The sequence below is a fragment of the Oncorhynchus tshawytscha genome, linkage group LG08 (assembly GCF_018296145.1).
Source record: "Oncorhynchus tshawytscha isolate Ot180627B linkage group LG08, Otsh_v2.0, whole genome shotgun sequence".
Lineage (NCBI taxonomy): Eukaryota > Metazoa > Chordata > Actinopteri > Salmoniformes > Salmonidae > Oncorhynchus > Oncorhynchus tshawytscha.
This window is the reverse complement of record NC_056436.1, coordinates 29,207,425-29,220,995: the sequence shown is the minus strand read 5'-3', so window position 1 is coordinate 29,220,995 and position 13,571 is coordinate 29,207,425. Positions and strand designations below refer to the sequence as shown.

The following is a 13,571-nucleotide window of genomic DNA, read 5'->3' as shown; positions in this document are numbered from 1 at the left end:
GGAACCTCCCTGGTCTCTACCTGGTCTCTCCCTGGTCTCTACCTGGTCTCTCCCACCTCTTTACAGGCTGATCTCCCAAACCCTCCTCTCATTCCCCATAAATAGTGGGGATAATATAGGCGGGAAGGTTGGCTGAGTTACACACTGGCGTCCAACATACGCCATTCAGGAATAGTGAAGGGAGGGTACATTTTTGGGCACTGGATACACACATATAAAAGGGCAAGCACACACACATACTGTATACACAAACACACACACACATACACACACACACACACACACACACACACACACACACACACACACACACACACACACACACACACACACACACATACTGTATAGACAAACAGAAACACACACACTCACATATACTGTATAGACAAACAGAAACACACACACACATACTATACACACAAACAGAAACACACAGACACATACTGTACACACACACACACACACACATTCTGTATACACACACACACACACACACACACATACTGTATACTTAAACATAAACACACACACACACACACACACACACACACACACACACACACACACACACACTGTATAGACAAACAGAAACACACACACACACATACTGTATAGACAAACAGGAACACACACACACTCATACTATACACACAAACAGAAACACAGACACATACTGTACACACACACACACACGCACACACACACACACGCACACACACACGCACACGCACACGCACACACCACACACACACACATACTGTATACACAAACAGATACACACACACACTGTATACACAAACAGAAACACACACACATACTGTATACTTAAACATAAACACACACACACACACACACACACACACACACACACACACACACATACTGTATAGACAAACAGAAACACACACACACACATGCTGTAAACAAACAGGAACACACACACACTCATAATACACACAAACAGAAACACAGACACATACTGTACACACACACACACACACACACACACACACACGCACACGCACACGCACACGCACACGCACACACACACACACACACACACATACTGTATACACAAACAGATACACACAAACACTGTATACACAAACAGAAACACACACACATACTGTATACACAAACAGAAACACACACACATACTGTATACACAAACAGAAATACACACACATACTGTATACACAAACAGAAACACACACACATACTGTATACACAAACAGAAACACACACACATACTGTATACACAAACAGAAACACACACACATACTGTATACACAAACAGAAACACACACACATACTGTGTACACAAACAGAAACACACACACACACGTACTGTGTACACAAACAGAAACACACACACACGTACTGTGTACACAAACAGAAACACACACACACATATGCACGGACGCACAACAACATTTACAATTGAAAAACTGTCAGATACTGTATTATGCCATAAGCATATAAAAACACAACATAAAGTATGACTAGCTTACACCTTCCATAACATATGCAGTAGCCCTTGCCAAGCCATCCATCCTCCCTCTACGTACCCCCTACAGCATCATGTACGTCCATACCTCTGCTATGACATTCTAGAAATGAAAGCAGAGAGGCTTCTCTCAGGCAGAGAGCGTGATGAATAAAGATTTACATTATAATGCGCTCTGGTTTACTGAGACACTCACAGGTCAGCACAGCACTGAGAGAGGGACAAAATGCCTATATAATGTACTTTGATTTACGTAGAGAAGATAGCACCTTGACATTGAATAAAAACAAAGAAATGAAATAGACGTGGTAAACCTTCCAAAAAGACAGAACCCAGAAAAAGATCAGTGTGAAAAATACACAATATCCAGAAATTTCATTACCCAATGTTTTAGCACTAATATTCTAAAACTCTAAGTTGACAATTTAACTGAAAACAAAAACAAAAATATTCCCATCCATTTTGCAAAACGACTGCAAAACATATTGACATGGGCCCTACGAAATAAACACATCAATAAATATCCCCAGTCACCACAGTGAAACTAGGCCCGCATACTGTGGCAGAGAGTGGCCAGTAGTCAGCCTGCATGCTAGGATGTTAATGGTTGGCGATCGGTCAGTCAGAAGTACCAGCCCCAGGGCAGGCAAACAGGGCAGTTCTCTCTCTCTCTCTCTCTGGGAGAGACAAATGCACAACGCAACAGCAGGGGTCTGACAAGTATGTATGTACGCACACTACATTTTCACACCCTTCATTTTAACTCCTGAACTTGTAACTTTAGTGTCGCTCCTCATCCAAGCTCATTTATGCTCTTGTTCAGACAGACCTACAACATATCATCAGAACCTCCAACAATACTCCATGCCATCAGTCTGCCTGGGTGGGAAGGACAGAACAGGGCAGAGTAGAGCAGAGTAGGGCAAAGAAAAACGATGAGGCAAATGGCTCTTAGTCTAACAGCTGTTATGGCTGCGATGCCTGGGAGAGCTGAGGCCGTGTACAGTCAGTCCGTCCATACTTGGTTAAGCTGTCAGTAAGAATCAGAGCTGCTATTGTGACGGACGGTTTCAATATTGATTTCATAAATAAACAGAGCTAACCATCGATCCTAATGTTATTTTGCATTTCAATTACTGCTCAGAAACATAACCTTCAAAGGACTGGCCGCTCAATACCAATAACATTCACTGATAAACGCCCGCGTAGCCACCCACTCCACGTCACGCTTTTAACCAAGTGTAAATTAGCGGACTTAGCATTTTCCCTCCATTACATTTAAGACAGAGCGTATCGAAAAGCTGCAGAATTATTGTTCAGTCTCGCGTCCATTGAGCGGCAAAAAGAGGCAAATACAGACAGAGAAAGGAATGAATGAAAACAGACAGATGACGAGATGAGTAACACGCCAAAGAAAGAGCTTCAATGATTCAACTTTAAATGGTTAATCACAATCTCACCATATATTTCATTGTAATAAACCTGTAGTTACAGCTGTTTGCCACATTGTGTCAGAAAGAAAAAAAACTAGTGTACCGATGCTCTGAAATCGTATATACATTTTCATGAGAACTAGTAAAGTGTGTATTATAATACTTATAATACTGGTATTATGTTTTTACAGTTTTTTCACATCGTCTCTGACAGTACTCCATCAGAACCTCCTTTTTGTGTGTGTGTGTGTGTGTGTGTGTGTGTGTGTGCGCGCGTGTAAATCAAGAGGAGCCTTTCCGTGTTGGAGCAACAGGAAGAAGTGCTGACGCACCGTGTCAGTGATAGCACTTCGCTGCCACAAGGGCGTGAGAGTAGCCCACGTAGCCAGGATAGCATTATCCTCCTAGACTAATGGACCTGGTTATTTTTAAACACATTCTCGCACTGCAGTGAAGGTGTCCAAGGTTACCGTGGCCAAAATTAGGAGGGACTTGTGGTGGCGTTTGGTGGTTTCAACGCCGGTGGATGTCGTGAAACGGTCAAAGTGACACGTGGCTCATCACAGAAAAGACTAGAAAGGCCAAACATGACATGAGCTCGTATGAGTCACGGTATCCAAAATAAAGCTGTAATGTTAGAGCGCTATCAAAGGGTGCTAAATACTAATGGGACAATTATCTAGGTGTTCTGAGAGAAACTACACAGACTTCAACCAAACAAATCAAAATGAAAATCGTCAAAGAAACATCACAGAAATGGAAGTCCACCTACTTCAGATAAATTGTATGAACTTGTACATTTTCGTTATGTATTTTACAAGCAATAAGAAGCATCTCCAGAGGCCCTAGTTTAGATCGGGTATATCAGATAAGGTGTAGCAGATGTGCGCAGTTCATTCTGTTTGAGTCTCAATACTCTGTGTCCTAATATTCTATCCTGCCTAGTTTTCTGGAAAATAAGGATGCATGAAGGACAAGAACGGGGAAGAGTGACACTGCATGTTAATGTGTAAGTGAAGGGGTGTGAAGAGCTTCCCTTAAAAAGCAGGTGCAAGTAGCCAACAATTACAAACACACAGAAAAACAAAATGGAGAACAGGGAGGGTAAATCCACTCTGCATCCCTAAACGCCCTGGGGGCCAGGGGCAGTACCCCCCACCCTCCCTTAACAGCCAGATCTGAGTGACAGGTTTACAGTGAAAGAAATGATACTCATATGCAGAGCTTACCAGAAATGAGAAGGCTCCAGTGTGGCCAGTGGACTGAGTAATCGCCCTAATGAATTGGACAACGAAGCCCTGTTGGTACAAGGAGATGCATTTAGAATTGTGTGACAAATGTAATTTAAAACATTAGGTTTTTCTTAAAAGACACGTTTCCCCCGACACCTCCCCTTAAGTGCAGAGGGAGAGAGGCAGGAGGAAGGTTGGAGCGGGCCGGGTGAACAGCGGTGGTCACCGGGGCTGGCTGGCTGTCTGCAGTGGCCACAGCGACCACAGGCTCCCAGCTCTTAGCGGGGTGGCTGTTCTCGGCCAGGAGCCTCTTCTGGTAATGTATTCTGAAACCAAATGACCGTAAACTGATCCCATCTGGATAGTGTCTGTGCAGGGCTGCTTTGGTTACCCGGCACTGCCTCTACCCCGCGATAGCATCTCCATGAAGACAGCAAAAATCTGATTAACCCAATAACACTGAAACACTTGGTCAAAGACCAAAGAGCTTTTAACTTAAGATACACTAATGCAATTCCCTCGCCTTGTTCTCTGAAACCTAATCAGAATAAAGAGAGAAGGGACAAGAAGGAATGTTAGAGATGGGTATTTTACTGAGCCTAATGGATCGGATTAATCGCTGTGTGGTAAGTTTTGCTTTTGTGAAAATTCATCCAAAAGATCTCATTCCCTAAATGGAAAATGGACATGTAGAATATGGCTGGGAGGAGCAGTGAGGGTGTTGATGGATCATTAAGGGAGGGAAAGGAGTCCTGTCTCAATCGGCTGCCTGCCGCTCAGAGTGATTTTGCTAGCGAGACCAGATGAACTCAAACTGACAATCCTCAGCATTGGCTGATTTCTGAGCGCCGCTGAAACAGCCAGAGCAATAGGAGAGCAACAATAAGCCTGTCTGACTGCCATATGTTACCTCCTGCTGTCTGAGCCAAGAGAGACTTCAACTTAAACGAATCAAGTGCTGTGAATTACGGCTTACTATCCACACCAATCTTGGTGTACGTAGCTTACTATGCATCCCAATCGAGAAGGGAGAATAAATATCGAGCAAACTTGAAGCTGTGGAGAGAGGTATCTTAAAGGACATACCACGTCATATCTACTATTGCTCTTTTTGAGGTCAAATGTATTTGGTTGACAAATTCAAACGAGCAGTAATACTAGGCTATACATACCTCTCCATATTGTCTGAAATACAAATCAGTCACTGTCTCAATCCTATTCCTACAGTAGTAGGCAGTCATTCGGGCACCCAGGTCAATCTATAGAGTAACATAATAATACACTGCTTCCACATCACTGCTCTGGTTCTGCTAATTACACGGTGCACAAACGTCCCAGTAATTCCAGCAACCAAGCACCGGAGACACACACCACGTCACACCACACCACAGCACGCTGGCGGCTGAAAATACTGCTGTCCACAGACCAAGCAGATGGACTACTAGTGAACAGATAACAACACACTGGAAGCTCAATGCAAATATGTCCTATAATGAACAACACTGCATTAGTTAGTATGAAAAGCAAAGACAACATTTGTGGCATTAGCAATAATTGTATAGATGTTGACCGAAGTTATTTTCATTAGAAAGTCTTGAATCTTTTGCACAATGCTTCTACTTTAGGATTAACTGCTATGTAAAATGAATATTTAAAAAAAAAAAAGTTATTTAAATGATTTAAAATCAAATCAATCAAATAAAACTTAAGAGGATGATAAATAGTGTTCGATAAATATCTAAATTAATTCAATGTGATTTATGAAAAAGATAGCTCCTGATTTATGCATAAAAAAATCTTAAACTGATTTATGTTTGAGATATTGCCAACCATGGCACGTCAAAACATCTACTGTCTGTAATTACCTCTACACACGACTAAAGCCCTAATAAGTGTTTTGTTTCCTAATATCATTTTTACATGCACCTATGTCTGACACTCATATCATAGAAAACAATAATTATGTCAAACCTAGAATTAAATATGGAGTTATATATTTCATTTACAGGCAGGACCTTTTCTATACCTATAGAAGATAAGGAAACACACGCTGTCTCTACTTCACATGTGATATAAAATAAAACCTGTAAAATACAGTCAGCATTTTGAATGCCAGCAACCCCTTGCAGTTATATTTTCTGTGTACATTTCTAATTATAATTGATTGTCTTAGAAATGTTACATGAATGAAAGAGTGTTAACACAACATTGAGAGAAATTAATATTTGTGTCTAGGAATCTTATTCGACTTAATGATATGTTTTATGTATACTGTGTGTATATGTTATATTACATGCAATAAATAAATGATTCTGCATAATCTACTTGTGTTATGAAAGCAAACTTGTGTTCACATTTCCAATAAAACCCTAAATCGTTATATTGCATGTTTCTGTTGAAATTACACTCTTGCTACAATGATCTTAAATTCAACTATCCCTATAGGAAATATGTCAGTCAACTGTAAATAGACTGCATTTAATCATTTCATTTATGCACCTCATATTGACTACAGTGCTTATAGTGAATCACCACCAAACTAGGTTAGATTGCCAGTTGTTAACAATGGGAAGAAAATCATAAAAATATATACATGACAGACACATTTTGAGTAGGAAAACGGCATTTTAAAGGTCTTTGAGTGTTAAAAACTCAGCAAACTGACTAGGTAAACGTCAATACAATTCAATTGATCTTACATATGTCTTAGTAGTTATTATATAGTTATTGTATATTATGATGAGCGTGTTTATGTTACTTTGACCCTTTTCGACTGAGGTGTATCTAGAAGGCAGAGTTGTATAAAACCTCTGTAAAAAAAGACGAGGTAAAACAAAGGAGTTGATAACAGTGTGTCTAAGGTGTTAACGAGTTTATCTAGGAAATGTGTCTTTTCTCTCTCTGAGCAGTCAATGGTTAAAACTCAAACTAGAGTTCCTGAGAACAAGTGAGCGAATCCTTAGGCGGTCAGAACAATTCAACCAATATCCTCTTTTGCATGACATCCCATTGAGAATGTCTGTGCTTGTATTGCTTTGAAATTCAATACATGAAAATCTACACTTCTCAACTACTTCAATGTATTAATCTCTATCGTATAAATCTTTCAGCAGGCATGCACGGTACCTTTAAAAAAATCATAATCCAGCTACAACAACAGACACATTTGGCTGATTAGATTGTTATGTGGAAAGAGTTATGGGTTGAAATAATGACTGTCTTGAATACTATATGAGGGTTTCACAGCAAGTAGAAATAATTTAATCAACAGCACATGATAATGCTTACAGACCTTACAAATTAAAAGATTGTCACCGCTGAATGAAATATTGGGCATTAAATGTATATTCGCAAAAGAAAATATCACAACTTCAAATAACAGACATCTGTCCTATAAATTGATATTAAAACACACACGTATAGATATCTAGCTGTTGTATTTTTACACTTTCTAAAGCAGATGAATAGGACTGGATATACTTTCCTTCATTTTTTTCAAGTAATAATAGCAGTCAGCTCCTCAAATGTACTGAACAGTACATGCTATAACATAAAACAACATCCTACATGTCAACAAGAAATTCATATATAAAAGCAGAACTGCATTTAGATATAACAGGTTACTTTGAGTAAACCCACAGCTAGAGAGGGCTTCTTAGACAGACAGCCTGGCATCCCGCTGCCTGGGTTGGAGCTGCCTGATCACTGGGGTTACAGGGTCCTTTCACATGTTTTCCCCCCAGATGTACAAATATTGCAGCGTGTTAACTCATCCTCCCAATTCCATGCATTCACTTGAATCTAATCACCTTAAATGTATTCTGATTCTGCCAGGGTGGCCGTCCGGCCAGGACAGGGACAGAGAACAAAGCCATCCTAGAACAAGCTGCTAACCCAACAGGACACGTTCCGTCTATTCTTTAGGAAAAACATACGCACGTTGCAATGAGCCACTCTTAACTGATCGGCCATGCTCTGAATGAAATGTGCACAGAGTAACACATGGCTAACAATGTGTAATCTCTCCCTATTGAACATAACCACAGACACCTGCCCTGTTGCTTTAGGATATCACTGGCAGGAGACAGTCCTGTATGAATTAACAGCCATTCTAAACATATATATATATAGAGAGAGAGAAAGAGTCAGATAGTGCATATTAGTGTGTATCTCTCTGTGTGTGTGTGTATGTGTGTGTGAGTTAGTGTGTGTGTGAGCAAGAGAGACAGGAAAAAGCGCAGTGCATCTTTACTATAGCAGTAAAAAGTTCAGCGCCACGATTGGCAGGACCTTTGTAACGGAAACAAATGCAGGCACTTCTACAAGAAAACACAAAGAGAAAGAAGGAGAGAGGAGAAAGAAAGATTGCAAGAGGGGAAAAATGCTATATCCAATATCACAAAAGACGGGTATGTTAAAAGGAAGGTTGAAAGAAAGAAATGCACCTACTGGTTATGATAGCTGAGAGGGTCTGGCAGACACAGTTCTGAAATGTCCATCAGTCCAGTTTTAGCATTCCAGGAATGAGAAGAGGAAGAGGAAATAGGAAACAATTGAGACCCGCTTCTCTCCCAAAATGACAGCACAGCGCCCTCAGAGAGAACGGTGAAAAGCCCCTCCAGCACTACTCCCCCCAGTCTGCACAGGTATGCTCGCTTCTGATTGTGTGTGTGTGAGTTTGTGTGTAAGAGAGTGTGTGTCTCTGTCGGTATGTGTGTGTGGTTGTGTGTGTCAGTGCGTATATGAGAGAGAGAGAGAGGAGTGGAAGAGAGAGAGAGGGAGCGAGAGAGAGAGAGGTAAAGGGGGGTGAGAGAGAGGTAAAGGGGGGGGTGAGAGAGAGAGAGAGCGAGAGAAGCGCAGGCAGCGGCAGATGAGCGCTAAGATGGAGAGAGCATGAGAGAGGGAGCGAGAGGAATGACTCTTTCCATGGTCAGGATAGGGCTCTTTAAGACTCAAGGGCTTGATGAATATGGAACAGCTGCTGTTGGCTGGCTCCGAGGGGCAGGACTTAAAGCGACAGAGGGACCAGCAGAGCATGAGGGAGGAGGGAACCACACGCTCAATACCTAGCTCACTCAATCGTGCACTCCGCTACACACAAACACACAAACACAAACACACACACACACACACACATACACAAAGCCACTATCATTCAAACAGGCAGATAAATACACTTTACATTAGAACATGCATATGCAAATTAAAGAGCTCACACTACACACTAAAACAAGTAGAAAAATACACCAACAAAAATATGACTACTAAAATCTCACATTGTAGGGCATTAGAAAAACGTATTTTTATATATATTTTTAAAAATTATTAATGTAAATATTTTGTGAACGTGTGAACGTTTGTGAAATACTGTGTGAACGTTTAAAATAAAGAATAAATAAATGAGTGTCTGGACAAGCCCTATTGATGTTGAAATATCAAATCAAATCAACAAAAACATTGTCACATGCTCCGAATACAACAGGTACCTGGTACAGAGTCAATGTACAGAGTCAAAATAAAGCACATATCCATACAAAGTCAAGAAAATTATTTCCCCCTTGAGCCCACTGAATCTCAATTAGTTAGGGAAAAAGCTAAACATACAGTTTATTGTAGAACAAACATCATTATTATTGATTCAATTCAACCTTTACTTTTCAGCTTCACAAAAATAAAGCTTTTATAAAAAGTTGAATAGCTAACAATTCTCTTTTTTTCTTTGCAAAAAGGTGGTATCATAATTATTATGTATATTCTTTTGAATGTGCTGAAACTTCACAGGGACTATTTATGACCATACAGTATATATATTTTTAACCCTCAAAAATTGCACAACAATGACAAGAGTCCATCAGCAATTTTTTGTTTTGTTTACATACAACCACAATAAAGCAATGCAGCAACACAATGCTGCACAATGCAGCAACACAAATTACTCACTAAACAATCTTATTTAAAACTAACAGCAGTAGTGGCTTTTAAGTTTACGAGAGACATTTCTGCAGAAGTATAACAAAATCAGATGTGTTTTGATTCAGAACAAGTCAAAAAGCGCACTAACAGAAAACTGAAACTACAGCACAGACACAACCGGGAACTGATGTATTTCTTTACTTGCAATAGAAAACAACTTTGGAACCATTGAGGAAATCAAATCCATGTATTGAGCGGTGCATGGCCATTTGCACTTGGTGTTACATGTGAAGGACTATTGTGGACCTTTCACCAGCTGTAAGAGATGATCTCAAGCCCTAACTCAAAACTCTGAGAGCGCATCAGCATCTAAAGCAGCGGAAAATCCAGCCCTGTCTTCTCTGACCTCCGTTTAAAACCGCCTGTATTTCACTGTTGGTCAAGCCAAGGAAGAATGTGGAGAATGCAGATAGCATTTCACAGTCAATGACGGGCTCCATGTTACTGTATCCCCATATTATAAGAGCACAGCTTAACATGGCATCTTAAAGGAGAAAAGAGCCGTCTGACAATGGCTGACACTGCTGGGATAACGGAAATAGAAAGAGTAGAACTCACTCCTATTTCACGAGCTCTTCTTGAATATAGAAAGTTCAACGATGGTGGCCAGTGGCTTTACTTTTCATAGTTGCTTTAATCATTTGATAATTGAAGAGTCGACCACTTGGGGAAGTGCGTACAATGTCTACCAATAGGGTACAGAACGAGAGCAGATGGGAAACGTATCTCTCCCTACTGTGGTACAGTAACAGTATATCTCTAATAAAATAGGACTGCCCACACAACGACATGATGGTATTCCAGCTTGACAAATAATCCAGTTCTATTCATCGGCTCTTTACCGTAATCGATGCAAAAACATCACACGATCGCTATTGATCAACACAGGACTTGATCAACACTAGCATATTTCAAGCATCATGTCCAAATCATACGAAAGTATCTAGAATTGACTGCTTAACAAAGTCACTTATCGATGATTTGAACATGATGCACAAACAATGCTAATATTGGTCCCATGACTTGAATGGGATTTGTGCCACAAATGCTAAAATGTTAGCATGTGGAAACAGTACCAGGAAACTAAACCAAAGCATGGATCGCTGTCACTCCTTGTCCATATACTGCTTACAGGGTAAGGAAACCAATGTGTGATTGTGTAATTTGGGGGAGCTATCCCCGGGCTCTGGAGTGGCGCTGTGTTCTAAGGCACAGTCTCTCTGCAAGAAGTGTCACAGCAGTACCTGGTTCAAATCCAGGCTTCATCACATCTGGCTGTGATTGGGATTCCTGTCAGCTGGGGTAAGCCGTCATTTTAAATAGGAATTTGTTCTTAACTGACTTGCCTTGTTTAACAAATAAATAAAGCAGCACACATTAAAACATATAGTCTTTCTTAAAGACACAAAATGACTAACAGTACACCAAATAACTCTATTTTCACATCTAAGCTAATGATTGACATGGCAGCTACTATTAGACACAATATACAATCCAAAATTGAACTAGTGTGAATTAATGATAAAACCTTACATGTTTGCTGAAGTTGCAACAAATCTGACTGAATATTCCAATGGAATAATGAGGAATATCCAGAGCAAATCAGGACTACATGTTTTCTTCAAAACAAAGTGCACCCAATTTCCTTGACCCAGACACAACCCTGCAGAAACATGGTGCAAATCACAGACAATGCTGACAAGGGATTTCATGAATAAGCATATGTAAAAAAGGACTATATATTATCAAAGAGCTGTAAACTACTGTAAGCTACAGCCGTAAGCTGCTAGCTACTACAAGAAAATGCTTTGGCATGTGCTAAAGGCATCAATATCGAGCATTGTATTCAATGGATGATTGATGTCTTAGATATTCTGAAACAGATTTTTTTTGATCCATCTGATTTGGTTAAAGGGATGGGAGAAATCCCTTTGGAATGCATATGAAATGGGTCAGTGCTGGTTTTAGTGACTGGGATCATTTACAGGGTTACATATTCATGTTCATATGCCAAGATCATCCTTATTCATTGCGTGTCTACCACAGTTGATAATGCCAACATTTACAAGCTGCATGCATATCAGAGAAGGAGATGATGTAATATAATAGAGAAATATTACACTTCCCTTCCAGTGCTTACTGGATGACATTGGCCAGACTGTTGTAGTGTAAACTCAGTTATAAAAGTTATGTTGTTCATAATGCCCTCTTATCAGGTGTGTTATGAAACCTTCCCTTATCGCAGTGGCAGCTGATTTAACAGGGAGAACCGGATGCAAAAAAGAGAAGAGACCTGCTCGATGCATTGAACACACTTGATCACTCTTAGGAGAGCAAATGTGGAAGCAGAGTTATGACAAAAAGTAATACAGCACACACAATTCCTGTCATACAAGACTTTGGGCTCGTGTTACACTCACAGAGCTCCCTTATTTCATTACACACCGAGAACCAAGGAGGAATTGGTACTCTGCAAGTCTGATATAGAGGCTTAGACAATAAATACATATTCAATAAGAATAACAACATGTTGAAGCAGTGTGTGTGTGTGTATGTGCATTTGCATGTGTGTGTTGGTGTGTGTGTGTGCGTGTGTGTATGTATGTGTGTGTGTGTGCTTGCGTGCATGTGTTTGTGTCACCACACAATTATGAAGTACTAAAATATGCATTGTGTCCATTTCATCTAACATGACCTGTTTTGACCCAACAAGTAGCCTAGGCTTCTGGTTTCAAAGTAGCAACAATTTGAGTTTCTCAACGATTTCATCTGTCTCAAAATTATGGATACAGGGACTGTTATATGAATGAAAGAATAGGCCACACCGCATAGGCCCAAATGTTTGGAATTTCAAAAAGGCAATAAATAACAATAGTAGCTAACTTGGTCCCCAGGCTAAGCTTGGGCCTAAGTTTTTAGTCAAATTTGACCAATAGTAGCCTAGAAAACATTCAGTAAAGTATTATGGTCTTACACATCTGATATTCAAGATGGTAACAAGAGAGCAGTGCAGTAAACGTGGGAGCAAAGTAGAAAGGCCCTTGCTTCCCGAGATTCGCAGGCGCTGGCACGAGAATTTTGAGAATTATTTACTGGTCAATTGCACACATGGTCCAACCAAAATTTCACCTCCACATTAAACCCAACAATCAGAAAGACACACAGGATTTGGAGAGATGTGGGGGGAGGTTAAGTGCCTGTTCAAGGAATCAACGGCAGGCAATGGTATCACTCCAGTTGCCAGCTCACTTCCCACCAGATTTTTTTCCCGGGACCCAGGATTCGAAGTTAAGGTTACCGATGAATAGCTACGACATGGGACAGCAATTGTGTTGACCGTTTGGCTTTAGCGGAAGTCCTCCCCTCTCTCTAGCTCTCTCTCACATCATGTTTCTGTTTTTCATTTTGCCTATGAGACGCGTGCGA

General features: G+C 40.4%; 1 protein-coding gene across 2 annotated transcripts in view; it reads right to left on the bottom strand.

Annotated features, from left to right (window-relative positions):
- The window catches only part of LOC112256693 (steroid hormone receptor ERR2), a 60,832-nt gene extending 51,927 nt beyond the window's left edge, over window positions 1-8,905 (bottom strand). Inside the window, exons 1-2 of one of the 2 annotated variants that reach the window (XM_024430117.1) lie at window positions 8,622-8,905; window positions 4,170-4,238 (exon numbers count right to left, since the gene is read on the bottom strand). In XM_024430117.1, coding sequence (XP_024285885.1) covers window positions 4,170-4,238; window positions 8,622-8,671 — 119 coding nt within the window. In that variant the 5' untranslated portion in view covers window positions 8,672-8,905. The remainder of the gene's footprint in view (window positions 1-4,169; window positions 4,239-8,621) is intronic. The other variant, XM_024430118.1, reaches the window with a different exon arrangement.
- Between the last annotated feature and the right edge of the window lie 4,666 nt (window positions 8,906-13,571).